General features: G+C 35.1%; 3 protein-coding genes and 1 long non-coding RNA gene across 4 annotated transcripts in view; all 4 read left to right on the top strand.

Moving 5' to 3' along the window:
- LOC141348555 (trace amine-associated receptor 1-like) overlaps positions 1–1,040 on the top strand; it is a 2,500-nt gene extending 1,460 nt beyond the window's left edge. The window contains exon 2 of the mRNA XM_073852835.1: positions 1,035–1,040. Coding sequence (XP_073708936.1) covers positions 1,035–1,040 — 6 coding nt within the window. The remainder of the gene's footprint in view (positions 1–1,034) is intronic.
- Positions 1,041–4,006: 2,966 nt separating this feature from the next.
- On the top strand, positions 4,007–5,128 carry LOC141283562 (trace amine-associated receptor 1-like). The gene has a single exon (XM_073816861.1). It carries the CDS (start codon positions 4,015–4,017, stop codon positions 5,023–5,025), a length of 1,011 nt encoding a protein of 336 aa, XP_073672962.1. The 5' UTR covers positions 4,007–4,014; the 3' UTR covers positions 5,026–5,128.
- Positions 5,129–6,899: 1,771 nt separating this feature from the next.
- Positions 6,900–9,324, top strand: LOC141348405 (uncharacterized). Its single transcript, XR_012357488.1, has 3 exons — positions 6,900–7,130; positions 7,627–7,723; positions 9,200–9,324. It is a non-coding gene; the product is annotated as an uncharacterized lncRNA (long non-coding RNA).
- A 797-nt stretch (positions 9,325–10,121) lies between these two features.
- LOC141283522 (trace amine-associated receptor 1-like) lies at positions 10,122–11,132 on the top strand. The gene has a single exon (XM_073816807.1). It carries the CDS (start codon positions 10,122–10,124, stop codon positions 11,130–11,132), a length of 1,011 nt encoding a protein of 336 aa, XP_073672908.1.
- The last annotated feature ends 7,231 nt before the right edge of the window (positions 11,133–18,363 follow it).

The following is an 18,363-nucleotide window of genomic DNA, read 5'->3' as shown; positions in this document are numbered from 1 at the left end:
ATCTATCAATTTAATCTATTGCTTCAGTTTAATAATAGTGATGTTATCATTTCAAAATATAAAGCAAAAAGTAGAAATGAATGCCTTATGAGCCAACAAGTGCTCCTCTGCTGCACCATCGAATGGTTATAATGGCGCTTTTATTTTTTATTTTTTAAAATTACATAAGTGTTTGTTTACCACAAAGTATATTTTGGTCATCTTATTAAAAATAACATTCAGATTGGATCTGAATTTAGAGCTTTAAATTGCTGGGAATAGTTGTGTAAAATGCATTAAATCCATTTAAAGTGCTTGAAGTGATTGAATTTTGCTTAAGATTTTATAAACCCTGAAATGAATAAATTAATAACATTCAACTATTTCTGCCACAACACCATGGTTATAGTTAGCCTTACTACTTCTGGGCCCGTATTCACAAAACATCTTAAGGCTAAAAGTAGCTCCTAACTTGCTGATTTAGGAGAAAATCTTAAAAATAATGGGCGTGTCAGTCCTAAATATAGGACTCCTAAATTTTTGCTCTAAGAGTATTTCACAAAGCATTTTAGCACTAAAACTAGCTCCTAAACCTGTGAAATGTTAGGAGTAGTGAAGAGGACTCCTAAGTCACTAAGACCAAATCCCAAACTATGCAAAATTGGCTATTGCCGGTAATCTGCCTCAGAATGTAAACTTTTTATAAACACACTGCATTTATTTGCACACATAGGCAAGCCTATTTTTTTTGCTTTTGGAGGTTATCTCCAAATTTGTCCTTTTGAAAGGTCATTGTCCGAAAATTTCTTCAGGTAAAAAAAAAATAAAAAAAATACGACCTCACATTGCGTCAATCACGTTTACATACTGCCTCCAGAATGTCATAAAAAAAATCAGCTCGGGTTTTTTTTTATTTTTTTTATTTGAGAGGTGTTTTGACAGTTTAGAGCCACCATAAAAGCGAACGCCAAAATCCAGAATTGCGTCTAACAAGTTCATCCCCTTGGTCTTGCATCACAAAGCAGTGTAAATTCCTTGAACACTTGAATTCACAGAATTAGTGGTTCTTCTTTATAATATGTGGCTCCAGTAATTCTGGCATAGCATCGGACATTCTTAAGTAAACTTTAAATTGTTGGGTTAATTCCGGAGATCATTTGAGAAGGTGCACACAAAATTCTCTCCTTCCTCTGTATATCTTATAACTGGATGGACCCAATATGTCCTTTCTTTTTTCTCTTTTTAAGAAGAAAGTGGACAACAAAATCAGCAAAGATTCCATTTATTTGACTTTTTATTTAATTTTTTACTTTATTTATTTTATTTTTTTGCAACGGATGAATTACTATGTGACTAGTGTGCAATATTTCGGGTGCGTGACAATTTTCTTTGAATGACGAATACAAAAAAATGCATATAAAAAAATGTGTGTGCAAGGGTCTGGCGTAACAGCTGTCCTTGCATCCAGTTTGGTTGTCTTTTACGTTTGCATGCATTCAGCAATGATCATTCTACTATTAGTAAAAGAGTGTTCATATATCCAAGAATTGTTTATGAGAAGCACACATTTAAGAGGCTGACAATTAGCTCAACATTTAGTTGTTTAATTAGTGACACGTAGCCTGCATTTTAAAAGCTTTATTTTTAAACACACATTTTTATTTAAAAACATTTATTTGAATTTACACTCCATACACCATAATAATGACAAGGCAAAAACCAGATTTGCTAATTTTACAAATTTATTAAAAAATAAAACACTGAAATAAGTACATTGCATAAGTATTCATACCCTTAACTCAGTATAAAGTTGAAGCACCTTTACAGTCTCAAGTCTTTTTGGGTATGATGTGACAAGCTTTGCACATCTGCATTTGGCAATTATCTGCCATTCTTTGCCTCACCTTTTCACCTCTCAAGCTCTGTCAGCTTGGATGGGGGCTGGCAGACATTTTCTAGAGCCCTAGTTGTTCCAATCGTCTTCCATTATGGATAATGCTTCTGTGAACCTTCAATGCAGCAGATTTTTTTCTGAACTCTTCCCTAGATCATTGCCTTAACGCAAGTCTGTCTCTGAGCTCTACAGGCAGTTATCTTAACCTCAGGACTTGGTTTTTGCTCTGATATGCATTTTCAGCTGTTTGACCTTTTCTGAGAGGTGTGTGCCTTTCTAAATCATACTCATTCAAATGAATTTGCCACAGTTTAGCTCCACTCAAAGTGTAGTAACATCTAGAAGCAATATGAATGCTCCTGAGCTAAATTTCGATTGTCCCAGAAAAGGGTATGAATACTTATGCAACGGGATCTTTTCAGTTTTTTATTTTTAATAAATTTGCACAGATGTTAAAAACCTATTTTTTGCTTTGTCATTATGGAGTAGGGAGTGTAGATTGATGTGGGAAAAAAGTAATTTAAAGTAGTTTAACATAAGGCAGCAACATAACAAAATGTGAAAAAAATGAAGGGGTATGAATAATTTTGCAAGGCACTGTAACTCCGATTGGATTTGTCTAAAAGAAGGAAGTCATACACACCTAGGATGCCTGGAGGTGAGCAAATAATGGGCTAATTTTTATTTTTGGGTGAACTAATCCTTTAATGTATGCAGCGGCCTCTGTAAGTCTGCAAGAAGGAAGTGCACCATTTGGGACAGGGCTTTTACATCAAAGACTATAGAATACCCAAGACTTGTCACTCGTATAGTTTTGAATGGGAAAAAATGCAAGTCAGCGCGTCACTGCAGCTTCCATTAGAAGTCCTGGTTGCTATAGAAACAGTAGGCGCTCTGAGACATGCGCTCAGTACTGCGCATGTGCACTGGCTCATTTAGCCGGAAAAATAAGCGTTTTTCAATGCTATTGGAGCACAAGGAACCATATTTATGAGGCAGTTCTTGTTGGATTTCCTTGGAGATATTACATATGAAATTTAATCGTAAGCTTGGTGGACAGTTTTGGAGAGTTTGATGTTTCCCCATTCAAAGAGATAGGAGCTGCACTTGCATGCCCGAGTAGCATTTCAAAGATGGCCGCCGAGTGATTTGCTTTGAAGGGACTTTGTTTTACATGCATGTATGAATATCTATATTCATAACAGACTTAAGCAGACGATTCTGCTAAACAAACACAATTTAACAAAATAAAGTCAATAGCTAACACAATATTACAAAGTTTTTATAATTCCGTGCATCTCATTTAAAAAAATGTAAAACTGTATATGTTGTTGAACAGTTGTGGTAAATGACAAGTGCTAAGTGAGTCTGATTCTGGCTCAGCGCCAGCCAAAGCAGGAGAGCAGATATGAATTTAGCAGTTTATCAGGCCGTGCACTAAACTATCTGAACATATTCACAATGAATGCACTAACTGAGACGTATTGTTTTAGAAATGACGTTTTAGAAATTAACTTGCCGGCTACATGAAATGAGTTGGAAATATGACAGCATCACAAATTAAAGAAATGATCTCACAGGCCAGATGAAATGAGGTTGCAGGCTGGTTTTGACCTGTGGGCCATGTGTTTTTTACACTTGCTGTAAACTGTTGTAGAGACTAGATTTCCTTGGAAACTCAAATGTTGTGTGATTCGACAGGAGGGAGGTAGTTATGAAACTCTTGTGCTATAAATGTGTGCTCTCTGCTCCTTGATAAAGCCTTGGTTCACTGAAGAAATAAAGGTAAGACCATAGATAAGAGATTTCCAACTATTGTTAATGAACATGCCTTCATATCATATATAAATATAATGTATAAATATTATAATTTGTCTTGATTGAACTGATAAAATTTCAGTGCAGATTTATTCTCCTATTTGGAAAGAATTTTTTTTCGTAATGGCATGTTTTTTGGCTTTATGCAATATGCTCTGAATTATATGTCATGATCATAAACATTACAACTTGTACTTATGATTCAGTTAAATTCATTCAAGCTTTTAACATGTAATTCTTCAACAGAGATGCACAAAAATAACTGCAGGGTAAAATTAACTTCATTCCATTGTTTCAAACAGGAAAGCCCCGGAATTGTGTAAATGGACGGCCAAATCAACATCAGCCAAATAGCAATCTGGGAAAAGCCTTTTCTCTGTTATGAGTTCAGTAACAGGTCTTGTCAGAAATTTGTCTATCCTTTGGAAACCCGGATATTACTCTACATTCTTTGTAGTGTCTCTTCAGTTGTCACAGTTATAGGAAATCTGCTTGTGATCCTAACGGTCATTCATTTCAAGCAGCTTCACACACCGACTAACTACCTCATCCTGTCTCTGGCCGTGGCCGATCTGCTCGTAGGAGGAGTTGTGATGCCTCCCAGCATGCTGCGCTCCATCGAGACGTGCTGGTATCTGGGAGATTTGTTCTGTAAAATACACAGCAGTCTTGATGTCACATTGTGCACTGCCTCGATTTTAAACCTCTGCATCATTTCTTTGGAAAGATATTATGCCATATGTCACCCCTTTCAATATCACAGCAAAATGACGTCACTGACTACACTAGTTATGATTATTATCTGCTGGACTGTTTCAGCTGCTCTGGGGTTTGGCATGATCTTCATGGAGCTAAATATTCTTGGAGCTGAATATTTTTACTATGAGAACATTAAATGTGATGGTGGATGTACACTGTTTCAAAGTAAATCTGGAGCTATTGTATTCTCACTGGTCTGTTTTTATATTCCTGCCTTCGTCATGCTCTGTGTGTACCTGAAGATCTTACACGCAGCTCAACGGCAGGTTCAGGCCATCCAGAATGTGAATTCTGAAATGAAAAAAGAAGGAAAAGCCACTAAGACTTTAGCCATCATCATGGGGGTGTTTCTGACTTTCTGGATTCCCTTTTTCCTTTGTAATATTATCGATCCCTTCATTGGTTACTCTGTACCTCCACTGCTGTTTGACTTGTTCTATTGGATTGGATATTATAATTCCACCTGTAATCCCATAGTGTATGCCTTCTTTTACAGCTGGTTCAGACATGCATTCAGAATCATTTTGTCCAGAGCAATATTTGAGACAAATTCTTCAAAAACAGTCTTAATGTAATAATAGAACAGATTATATGCAAGTATGTTTCTTTCTGATTGGTACATACTGCAGTGTATCTATTTTATTGCATTTTGTATGTCATTTCTTAACTAAATATTCATACCAGTGCAAAATAAATCTGTTTTAAGAATCTTGTATGTGCTATATACACTGTATATGCCTGCCTGTATATGGTGTATATTCAGTCCACAAGTGTTGATCCTTGCCTCTTACATAGATTCTTATGAATTAAATTCTAATAAAGTTGAACTCTGCACAGTCAATGATAGATATGCTATGCAACTGTCCTTTTTTAATTATAATTTTTAAATTTATGACAATTTAATACAAAATGGCTGCGTTCTTTCGCAAAGATTTGGGGCAGTTTAGAACAAATGTTTAAATGCTAATATGTACAACTTTCATTTAACATTCATAATTTGTTGAAAAGTTTTGTCAAGCACAAAGAATAAGCCAAAAAGTGTTCAGTATTTTTAGTACTATAGGCAAGTCATATTGTTGACTAGCTGAGGTCACTGACTATTAAATTGGTCCCTAAGATTCATAGGCCTATTTGTAGGTTTGTGATGAGGTAGGATTTATTTTCCTTGTTTGTAACACATCTAAAGGACATTAAATGACAGAGGACAGCAGGTATGGTTCATTTTTTATTTAATTCCCCCTTGGTGTTTCTCAAAATAAATCTTCTTCAGCTTCAGGGCCTTGTTGCCCTTTATTGCATTTTGATGATTTGATACAGAGTTTTGGGAAGATTAGCCCAGCCAACATGTCCATGTGGGCCCCACATGGGATTTATCTGGGCTATGTGGGTATCAACTGGGCATGGGCTCAGAGTGGGCACTTTGATGGGCTGCATGTGGGCCCCAGTTAGGTTGCCCATTATTTCGTATTTGTGGGTCCCATATGGGCCACAACTGGGTTATATTACGTTTTTTTTTTCTTTCAATTATGGGTCTAGACAGCCTAGCCCTCACTTTATTAAATATGGAACATATATAATAATATACATATATAATAATATATTTATCATAGTAATATTTAATATATATTTATATAATGATAATACATATATAATTCCTCCAAAAAAAAATCTTATTTAAAATGTAAAATCACTTCCTTTCTCCAGTCATTGCGTGATGCAATGGTTTGGTGTCGTGCCTTCCCGCCGCGTTCTAATTTGAAAAAAAAAAAAAAAAAAACAGTTGCCACTCTCATCACACACAGTATGCTTGTCGAGGAAAACTGTCTCATAAGGTAAGATATGCCTTTCATTTTCAATTAAACAAGATTTATGTTTTGAAGGATGATATCTAATAACACACAGTAAAAGTTATTTGGTGGATTTCAATTGACAGCTCGAACCACCAATCAGTACAGCTTAAGCGTCACCTGTGAGTAATTCTGCCTTCATGTGATATGGGAAAGATGATGCTTTCCACTTGTGAAGTGGAAATTACCGGTGTGTCGTGTTCAGGTGCTTTTGTTGTCGTAGTGAAGAGAAACATGGCGGACTCGGAATTTGTCCTCACATGCTATTTGGGTAAAAGTTTTAAAACGGTTATAAACTCCCTAATACATCTGCTACAGGAAGAAGAGGATGCATCAAAACGCAAACAATAAATGATAGGCTGTAGCCTATATCTTATTGATCATGAATAGTATAGTTTTTTTTAAAGACAATACTAACTAATGGTTCTGTTTTAGCTAGCCTATATAAGTTTTTATATAAGCCTATTTAAGTATATATATTTTATATAGCCTATATAAGTTTTTTTTTTTTTTACTTTTAACATCATGCAATGTTTACCATTCAGTATAGTTTCGTTGCTGTCCGCCATGTTGAAAGGTCAAAGTTTATCCCATCTCGGCAACTCGGGTATCATAAAAAATTTCGAGCTTTCCAGTGGAAATTACAACGTGAGTGGGTGTTCATGTGCAATTTCGATGTCGGATTTTGGTATTTACCATAATTACGATAGCACATGAAGGCAGCATAATTCCGCTAGACAGAAAAAGAAGAAGTGCATGGCAGCAGAGTTCAGTGCAGAGCTAAATGATTGTTCTCCACAAAGTTTATTTACAGTTTGTGCGTGCAGCTAAAAGTAAGTTTGAATGTTCTAATCTTTATTGTTAATATACTGTATATTGTTGCTGCTGAAGATAGTCACGGACTGCAGGTTAACGGCAGCACTGTATGTTTGCATACCACAATCGCGATTCCAGCAATCGCCATTTTTCTTCCTGTGTGAGTTAATATGATTGAGTGTTTTTAGACAACTGTTTACATGTTTATTAGAAGCGGTATGTGGATTATATGTTTATTTTCACAAGCACGATTAAATGCCGTCAGAATCATGTTCTAAAATTGCAGCGTCATGTTGTTTGCATAAACAGCCGGAATGACGCTACGAACGCGGGTTCGAGCCCCGCTCGGAGCAAGGCTGTATATAATGATGATGATTGTAATTATACAGTGACTACAGTTAATTCTAGTAGTATTTCAATGCCCTTGTAACTGTTAATATGGTTGTGAATCTTTAATGTAATAATTTGTGCACTGTTATTTACTGTTCTTATATGTATTATCTTATCTTTCAGAACCATACATTCACCCTCTTATACTTGCATCTACAATGGAGAATAAATGTCAAAAGAAGAAACATCTGAGTCCTTGATTCTAACCGGATGTACCATGGTGATTGCAAACTTTTACTAACCAGCCTAAATAAGTACTCTACAACAATTTAGATGTTGCTTTTTCACTATTTCATCATAATTAATGCCCTCGTAACAGTCAAGGAAGTGATAAAGAGAAAGAGGGAATAGCCATTTTCAGTTAATCCACAGATAGAAGAGACACAGCGAATAACTATCTATTCAGTTGTCATTTACTTACATTTTAAATGTACACAAATTTCTTGGAACACAATATTGATTTTTTGCGCACAACGAGTTCATAGAATTCGTGTTTTCTAGTTAACATTACTGCTAACGTTAACTGCTTAGTTACTTCTTAATATACTGTCTTCTAGGGGCTAATTTTATGTTAACAAGGTAACAATATCAGTTAACAAATGACTGAATCGTTTTTTCAGTCTTTTGCAAGTTAACTCGAAAGGAAGCAAGGACTGGTGAGTTATTGAGCCTGATGCTTGAAATGACTTGGATAATAAAGTTGCTGTGTTGCCAAAGCCAGTAAGGAATTACTGGAAAATGTGTTCATATGCCAAGATTTTATTTACACAAACATGAAGATAATTTTATTTAGCTTACATAGCTGTTTAAAAAAGTGAGCTTTGCATTACAGCATGATATCATGATATGCATGAAGTATGATAGATTTATTATTGATAGTTGATAAAATAACACATTTTCTTTGTCTTTAGTGGATGTTTGAGTAAATCATTAATATGACATGTGACAGGTCTAATTTGTTTATTAGGCTATTCTTTATAGGAGTTGCATATGCAGTGCACAAAGAAAAGCTTATAAGAGGTGACATTAGATTGAATATTATGTCAGTTAAAGTGTCATTTGTTAACATTATTTCATGTATTAAGTACCATGAACAAACAATGAACAATGCATTTATTACAGTATTTATTTATCTTTGTTAACATTAGTTAATAAAAATACAATAATTCATTGTTACTTCATGTTAGTTCACAGTGCATTAACTAATGTTAACAAACACAACTTTGAATTTTAATAATGTATTAATAAATGCTGAAATTAACATTAACTAAGATTTATAAATCCTGTAGAAGTGTTGTTTATTCTTAGTTCATGTTAACTAATGTTGTTAACTAATGAACCTTATTGTAAAGTGTTACCAAATGTATTTCTATAATTCACATTCGGTGGTACCATGATTACTTGCCAGAATTGATCATTTAAAAGCTGCCATGCATGTCAAAATTTGGAAAGTGCAAAATTTGACCAAAGGGATATGACAGAAAGTAACTGTTTAATAACTTTCCTCTAACAACTGAACAGCACCCCTTTAACTTGTTCATATTCCCTTTGGTAGCAGATATTCCTTTAAGTGACAGTTTTGTTATTTGGACACAAATCTCCAAATGTATAGTACATGCATGCTTTTTAATGTTTCTTTTAATGTTTTTTTAGCATTTTAAAGTAATTGGCTTTTCTGTGTTTTTTTTTTCTTTAGGTATGAAGCTGAGGGGTGTGCCCAAACCCAGGAGTGATCCTCATCCACTGAATGTTTTTTCCCCCCTCTTATCCTTTATTATTTTAAAAATGTCTTTGTATAATCAATAAAAAGATGATTTGCAATTCATGAGTTGGAAGTTTTTTTCTTTGCAATTTAAATATTTTGTCATGTTAATATATATATGGTCAGGTACAGGTTTACTAAAATATTCTGACTTGACAAAGTTGAGAAAGTTTGAAATTTTATTTTGCATCATAGCATATTAAATTAATCTACAGGAATCAATAGATAAATATAAATGGGCCCACTGTGGGCCCACATGAGCCCCAAATAAGGGCTATTTGTGGGTTCACTGTGTTTACCCATTTGGGCCCCATAAGGGTTCTGTATGTGGCCCACCTTGGCCCCAATTAATAGAACCCATTTGTGACACATGTGGGCCCATATAATGAAAATCTTTATGGGCCCCACTTACAGCCCACTCATATGGGCTAACACACATGGGGCCGAAGTGGAGCCTATGGACAAAAATGTACGGGTCCCATCTGGGTTGCCCATCCAGGCCCCAAGTGACAGCCCATTGGCTGGGAGGTTGCTTTGGAAACACAAATGTTGTGTGACTTGACAGGAGGGAGGTTGTTATGAAACTCTTATGCTATAAATGTGTGACTTCTGCTCCATGAGGTGATTAGTTGTAGATGGAAAGGTAAGAACATGGATGAGTCTGTGATTGGAGGACTGTGCAAAATAAGATTTCAGTGCAGATTCATTCTCCTGTTTGGTAGATTGGAAGTGTTGTATTTAATATCTACTTTGATATCTTTTAGCAAGTAATTCATTTATAGAGCTGCATCATTTTAAAATTCTGGAACTAACTTCACTCCATTGTTTCAAACGGAAGCTCCAGTGAATTGTGCAAATGGATGTCAAAGTCAACATCAGCCAAAATGGAATCTGGGAAAAGCCTTCTCTCTGTTATGAGTTTAGTAACAGGTCTTGTCAGAGATTTGTCTATCCTTTGGAAACCCGGATATTACTCTACATTCTTTTTAGTGCTTCTTCAATTGTCACAATCATTGGAAATCTGCTTGTGATCATAACGGTCATTCATTTCAAGCAGCTTCATACGCCAACTAACTACCTCATCCTGTCTCTGGCCGTGGCCGATCTGCTCGTAGGAGGAGTTGTGATGCCTCCCAGCATGCTGCGCTCCATCGAAACGTGCTGGTATCTGGGAGATCTGTTCTGTAAAATACACAGCAGTCTTGATGTCACATTGTGCACCACATCAATATTAAATCTATGTATAATTTCTTTAGACCGATATTATGCCATATGTCACCCCTTTCAATATCACAGTAAAATGACGTCACTGACTACACTAGTTATGATTATTATCTGCTGGACTGTTTCAGCTGCTCTGGGGTTTGGCATGATTTTCTTGAAACTTAATATTCTTGGCATTGAAGAATTTTATTATGAAAATGTTCGCTGTGATGGAGGCTGCTTCATTTTTCATACCAGAGATGCAGCTACTGTAATGTCAATGATCTGTTTTTACATCCCTGCTTTTGTCATGCTCTGCGTGTACCTTAAGATCTTACACACAGCTCAACGGCAGGTTCAGGCCATCCAGAGCGTGAATTCTGAAATGAAAAAAGAAGGAAAAGCCACTAAGACTTTAGCCATCATCATGGGGGTGTTTCTGACTTTCTGGATTCCCTTTTTCCTTTGCAATCTTATCGATCCCTACATTGGTTACTCTGTACCCCCACTGCTGTTTGACTTGTTCCTGTGGGTCGGCTATTATAATTCCACTTGTAATCCTATAGTGTACGCCTTCTTTTACAGCTGGTTCAGACATGCATTCAGAGTCATTTTATCCAAAGCAATATTTCAGACCAATTCTTCAAGAACAATACTGTTGTAATGATGAAACAGATTGTATGCAAATGTGTTCCTTCATGTTTTTTTCTCATTGGTACATATTGCAGTCAATCTATTTTTTATTTTATTGTGTATGTCATTTCTTTACAAATTCCTGATATTAGTGCAAAAGAAAATCCTGTATGTCTTGTATATGCCTGAATGTATATGTGCTGTATGTCATTTAGGACTCTTCTGAGTCCACCAGTGTTGATCTTGGCACCTCTCATGGATCCTTGTGAATTAAATTCTCATGAATTTCAGAAAACTGCACACTGCTGGAATATCTTTTCTTTCCAAAAACACACTTTTAATGTAAACATTCAAATTACATGCAAAGAAAGGTAATATAATGCCCTTTTTTAAATGAATGGCAATATAAATTCAACATGGCTGACAAAAAGTACATTTACCTCTATCTTTCTATCCTCTAAATTTCTATCTATCCAGATAAAAATTTGTTGCCCATGCATTCTCAATAGGAAAGTGCCCGAGCAACATTACCTGACAACACTGCTCAAAAAGTTGCCCTGTGTATCATTACCTTGAGAACCACTGGCTTTAATGAATTGGCTGCTACAAGACATACAGCAAATAAACACTGCTGAGTCTTTGCATGAATGGAGTGTCATTTGTGTCCACAACATCGGCAAGTTAAATAAAAACAAAAACATCTAAGTGTTTTGTATTATACCATTATTTTATCAATCAATCAATCAATCAATAATAATTTTATTCCGGTCCTCACAAACAAATTTTCACACGATAAATACAAAATAAAAATAAAAAATACAAAAGGTGTAGGCAGAAGCGTTGCTTATTAAGCCTACCCTTTATACATCATTAACTGAATGGGCAAAGTTAATTAACACAAAATAAACAATATGACAAAAAAAAAAAAACATTTCCCAAAATATACAAACATTAATCACAATTTTTTCTTTTCTTTTATTCCTTCGTTTTTCCCCTTTATCTTTCATTTAACAATACAACCACAATTTATTTATACGAAATCATATAACTTTTTATCACCTTATTTTTATACATTTTCTTAAATTGGCAAGGTGAGTTACATACTTTTAATTCCTTATCACATTTATTCCATAGATTTACCCCTATAACAGATAAACACCTACTTTTTGCGTTAGTTCTTGCCCTCACTTTTTTAAACATATACAATCCTCTTAAATTATACTGACTTTCTCTTATTTTGAACAGCCTCTGAATACAATTTGGAAGTAAATTATGATATGCTTTGTACATTAACTGTAAAGTATATAAAGAAACTAAATCTACAAATTTTAATGCATGTAAATTGATAAACAGTTTATTAGTTGGTTCATAATAATCAACCCTTTTAACAATCCTAATAGCTTTCTTTTGTAACATATATAATGAATTCAAATTGGTCTTATATGCGTGACCCCACACCTCCACACAGTAAATAATGTAAGGAACTATGAGTACACAATACAGTATATATAAAGTACTTTCATTCAAAATATGTTTTAATCTGTTTAATATTGCAACTGATTTGGACATCTTTGTTCTTACATGTTTAATATGTGATTTCCAACATAATTTATGATCAATTATAACACCCAAAAACTTATTTTCGTACACTCTTTCTATTTCCTCGTTGTTAATCATTAGTTTCACTTTATTATTACTTTGTCGATTACTGAATATTATAAACTTTGTTTTACTTAAATTCAGTGAAAGTCTATTATTGTCAAACCATTTTTTGAAAACCCTCAATTCTATTTCCACTGTATTTAGAAGCTGTTCCAAACTTTTCCCAGAACAATATAAATTAGTATCATCAGCAAACAAAACCATTTTTAATACTTTAGACACTTTACAAATATCATTTATGTACAGTACAAACAACTTAGGGCCTAACACCGATCCTTGCGGAACACCACAAGTAACTTTCATTAAATCTGATTTAGCATTATTAATTTGTACAAATTGGTATCTTTCATTGAGGTAACTTTTTATCCAAGCAAAAGCATTCCCTCTTATACCATATCTCTCCAGTTTCATCATTAATAATCCATAATCAATGGTGTCAAAAGCTTTTTTTAAATCTAGGAACACCCCCACAGTATATTCATTATTGTCCATTGAAGAAGAAATCTCTTCTACCAGTTCCATCACAGCCATTGAAGTCGACCTGTTTGTTCTAAAACCATACTGCTGATCACTCAATAATTTGTGTTTATCAATAAAATTACCAAGCCTACGCACAAAGATTTTCTCTAAGATTTTCGAGAACTGGGAAAGAAGAGAAATTGGTCTGTAGTTGGAAAAACAATGGCGATCTCCAATTTTAAAAATAGGAATAACTTTAGCTATTTTCATATTACTTGGGAATATACCTGTTAAAAAAGACTGATTGCAAATGTATGTAAATGGTTTTACTATATATTCTATGATACTTTTTATTAACGACATGTCAATATCATTACAATCAGTGGAATATTTATTCTTACAATTGTTAACAATATCGAGTATTTCATTTTCGTCAACTCCCCTTATAAACATTGAATAATCATTACTGGAAATATTAATTTCATCTATCCTATCCTCAATTCTTTGCTCCTCAATCACTTTTGCTAAATTACTCCCAATATTTACAAAATACTCGTTAAATTCATTGACAATGTCATTCATTTTATTTATACTTGATTTCTCATCATTAACAAAATAATTTGGATAATCAACTTTCCCAGTATTCTTTTTAATTATACTATTAAGGACTTTCCATACTGTTTGTATATTATTCTTATGCTTATCCAATAACTTATTATAATAATCCTTTTTACTAAATCTTATAATACTTGTTAATTTATTTTTATATGTCTTATATTTATTTTCCGCTTGTATAGTTCTAATTGCTATAAATTTCCTGTATAATTCATTTTTCCTTTTACATGATTTCTCTATTCCCTTAGTAATCCATGGTTTATCCTCATTTTTTTGTTTCTTTACAATTTTCTTAAACAAACAATGTTTTTCATATTTTTCGATTAATATGGACAAAAAAACATCATAAGCACTATTAGGATCTTTACTTGCATAAACCTCGCTCCAATTTTGATTCTTTAAGTCCTCATTAAGAGCTGCAATGATTTCTGGTGTTCTATTTCGAATTAATTTAAATCTATTTATCCTACTATCTTTTGTTTCATCAAATAATTCTTGAAATATTGCAAAAACTGGAAAATGGTCAGTCATATCATTTATAAATAATCCTCCTACTATTTTTCCTTCAATTTGGTTTGTATATATATTATCTATTAATGTAGCAGTATTTTTGGTTATTCTACTAGGTTTTGTAATCACAGGAAATAAACCTTTACTATATAGTGAATCAGTAAAATCTGTTATTCTCTTATTTCCATTTGGATTCAACAAATCAATATTTAAATCTCCACATATAATTTGTCCTTTGTTCTCATTCGCTATATCAAGCGTACCAAATAATGTATTCATAAAGGTATCCGTGCAAATTCCTGGTGGTCTGTACACACAACTGATAATTATATTTTTAGATCTTTCAATATCGATTTCTATAGTAACACATTCCAAAAGATTTTCTATAGTCACTGACATACTTTTAATCAAATTACATCTTAACGCAGTGTCAACATACAAAGCAACACCTCCTCCTTTCTTATTAGTTCTATTTACTGTAAACAAATTATACCCTTCCAATTCCACTTCATGTAGAATTATCAAGCCAAGTCTCTGACACAGCAATCACATTAAATTTGTTAAACTGACGCAAATAATCCTTAATATTTATGAAATTTTTATAAAGACTTCTACTATTTAAATGCATTATAGATAATGCCCCCTCCATATTCACATTTCTATTAAATTGATCTTCTGTATAATACTCACAACAATTATTTACACCATTAAAAAAGTGATTATCCGGGTCAATATCATTTTCAATCTCATACATTTTATGATCCACGTGATTAAAGGATTTAAAATTCAAATTCTCGTTTATGTGATAATGACTATGTTTTTCTTAAAATATATATTCATTTTGTCATATCAGTAGGCTAGTCACACACACACATATTGGTGTTTTCAGGATATTGCAACCAAAATAACCGACTCAGTGGTGTAACTGCACTCATCATAAATAAAATTTTTTTTTTAAAATGACCAATCAAATCAAAGTAGGTGGGTTTTAGTTTTGCTTACAAGTGCAAATTCCAGCTGATCGTCATAAATATAGCTAAAACATTTAGGCCTATTTCAGTTTGCATACATTTATTTATTTATTTATTTTTATTTTTTACACACATTACACAATGTCAGTGTAACCTCAGTGTCAAAATGCTTGAGATGACAATCGAATCAAAGTAGGCAGGCTTTACAATTTACAGGGTACTAAGCGCGAATTCCAGACCAAAGCTTCAATTATGGGATCATGACATGAAAGAATCATAAATTTGCCTTGATTTTTTCACATTTAAGAGGTCTTTGTACCTTAAAACATCATGCAGGTTTCATAGCTTAAAACGTCCTCCTTATAATAATCAAGGCATTTATGGCAGCGGCTATTTGCACTAAGTGAAAATAGCATATTTTCTTGGCAAAAGATATGCTATTTACACTACGTGCAAATAGTGATAGATGCTGTTTACACCAAGTGCAAATAACAGTGGGTTCTATTTACACTTAGTTCAAATAGCTATAGATTCTGTTTACACTATGTTAAAATAGCAGCATTTTCTGATATTTGTAATAGGCTACTTATTTTAAACAGACGCAATTATCAGCACCTTAGTATTGTACATTAAAACAGTATGCATTAATTGAGTGTAAATTAAAAAAAAAAAAAAAAAGAAATATTGCCTTGGGGACAATAAGCCCTCCCTACACCTACCTTATCCCTAACCGATACATTATTTGCAACTTTTCAGTTATGTCCTTAATTTTTCTTTGAAAATAAATGCCTTTGCAATATGATATGAGATTTGAAAAGGGGAAAAAAAAGTTCGCCAGCAGGGGGATTCAAACCCGGATCGGTTGCATCGAAAAGTGTGAAACAACATGTGAATTATATTCTACTCTACTGGAACTGACAATTATCAGTCATCTTCGTAGGGTCGACTATTCTATTTACACATTGGTGGGTGGTGGAGTTACAACAGTGGTGCTATTTGCACTTAGTGTAAACAGACACTCCTTTTATGGGGGTTTATTGGCATTTAATCAAGTTTCAAAAACGGCTCGTTAGGAAACTTTGGGGTTTCTGCCTTCACATCGGTAAATACATTTGCATATGACTGCCTTCTGAGCAAGAAGCCCCGCCCACTGGAGTTGCGAGCGTCAAATCGCATCACATCACATCACGTCAAAACCAAATCGAGGCCTGTGATAATTACTGAAGCTATGCAACTTACACCAGATAAACTACGTTTCTGAGGTACTCCACAAGCTTGAGTTCTCTGACAACAGAATAAATGGAAGAATAAAATGACCTGTCATTTGTTTAAACAGCTCTTTTGTGTCTCTGTACAGATTTCACAAGAACGTCAGGATTGAGTGAATAGTTCATTTTTAATGGCGTCGGAGGATATGTCTGTTTGGAGTAGACTGTTTTGTAAACAAGGTACAGTGCAAAGCAGAGTTCAAGAAGATGAAGAAGCCAACTGTATTGGCTCTGACCCAAACTGTAAGTAAACAAATTCACAATGCTTTGTCTGTTAAAGGATAATGTTTTCAAAACACAAACTAATTGCATACAGTTGTAGGTTGTTGACACCGTTTCCTTGAGCTTAGCCAACAGTGGCTGTTTATTTATATGTGTGTTTTAGCAGCAAAACCTTTTGGGCATTGATCTTTGAACATATTTTACATTATGTAGTGAGAGGTTTAGGTCCCTGGAGTTAGTGTTTTGGAATAGGAATGTGCCTTGAACAATATAGGCCTAAAGTGTTTTCAGGATGCATCATCAATCGACCATATTGGCCGCACTAAGCATAAACAATGTCACTAAACCGAACGAAACTTGCATATTTTGCTGATTATTGCTGCTGAAAATGTTCAATTATTGTCATGTTTTGGGCTGTACTAATCGGTCAGACCAGGAAAAACATTTTAAGTATAGTTGACAACAATGTCAGCTATGTCAACATTCATGTTTTTTCTATTCATTTCCAGTCAGGTAGATGAAATATTAAGCTAATATCGTCATTAATACTGTTGATACATGTCTTTACCACCTATTAACTTTAGTTTGTCAAAGTATTGTGCCTTTTTCTGCTTACTAAGCTCTTCTATATGATTTGCGTCCACACCCTTTTTACATGGTTTAGAGTTAGACAGCATAAATTGTCATGATCTGGTCTGTGGGGCTTCCCTCAGCCACCTGAGGTCGCTGTTTTCCCTGCACTGCACTTCCCTGATTGTAACACCTGTCTTGTCATTAGCTCTCATCAAAGCTCTCACCTGTTCACAATCTGGTCTATAAGAACTCTCATTTCCCACTACTCATTCTGGCTGCACTGTCTTCTGTGTGGTTTGTTTCTGTGTTACTTATCCTGGCTCCTAGACCGTGTTTCCTGTTTTGTTTATCTTTGGTTTTGTATTCAAGTCGTGTTCTGCCGTGTTGGCCTTTTGGTTTTGTTTGCTCGTTTGTTAATTTGTGTTTATTCAATAAATATCTTCTTCCCCGCATTTGGACCCAGATCTCCTCTATCTCACCGTGACAGAATGCAGCCAGCACAAGTGGGTCCAGCGGGTAAGAATTTTTTTGAGGAGGCGGCGTCTCCTCGCTTGGGGGCGGCGCTCGCCCGCTCTGTGCCTGATGAGGCAGCTGTGCCCGAGCGGATGACGAACATCTCCGCTCGTCTGGCGGCGATGCCAGTTCACGTTGAGGCGGCTGTGCCCGAGTGGATGGCAGTCATCTACGCTCGTTGGGCGGTGGTGACCGCGCTCTCTGTTCTGGACGCGGCGGTGACCGCGCTCTCTGTTCTGGACGCGGCGGTGACCGCTATCTCTGTTCCGGACGCGGCGGTGACCGCTATCTCTGTTCCGGACGCGGCGGTGACCGCTATCTCTGTTCCGGACGCGGCGGCGTCCGCTATCTCTGTTCCTGACGCGGCGGCGACTGCTCTCTCTGTTCCTGACGCGGCGGTGACCGCGCTCTCTGTTCTTGACGCGGCGGTGACCGCTATCTCTGTTTCTGACGCGGCGGTGACCGCGCT

This window comes from Garra rufa, chromosome 13 (genome assembly GCF_049309525.1).
Source record: "Garra rufa chromosome 13, GarRuf1.0, whole genome shotgun sequence".
Classification (NCBI taxonomy): domain Eukaryota; kingdom Metazoa; phylum Chordata; class Actinopteri; order Cypriniformes; family Cyprinidae; genus Garra; species Garra rufa.
Note: the sequence above shows the minus strand (reverse complement) of the source record. Positions and strands in the feature narration are given on the sequence as shown.

Coding starts and splice junctions, on each gene's coding strand:
- LOC141283562 (XM_073816861.1), top strand. CDS start 4,015: ATGGACGGCCAAATCAACATCAGCCAAATAGCAATCTGGGAAAAGCCT.
- LOC141283522 (XM_073816807.1), top strand. CDS start 10,122: ATGGATGTCAAAGTCAACATCAGCCAAAATGGAATCTGGGAAAAGCCT.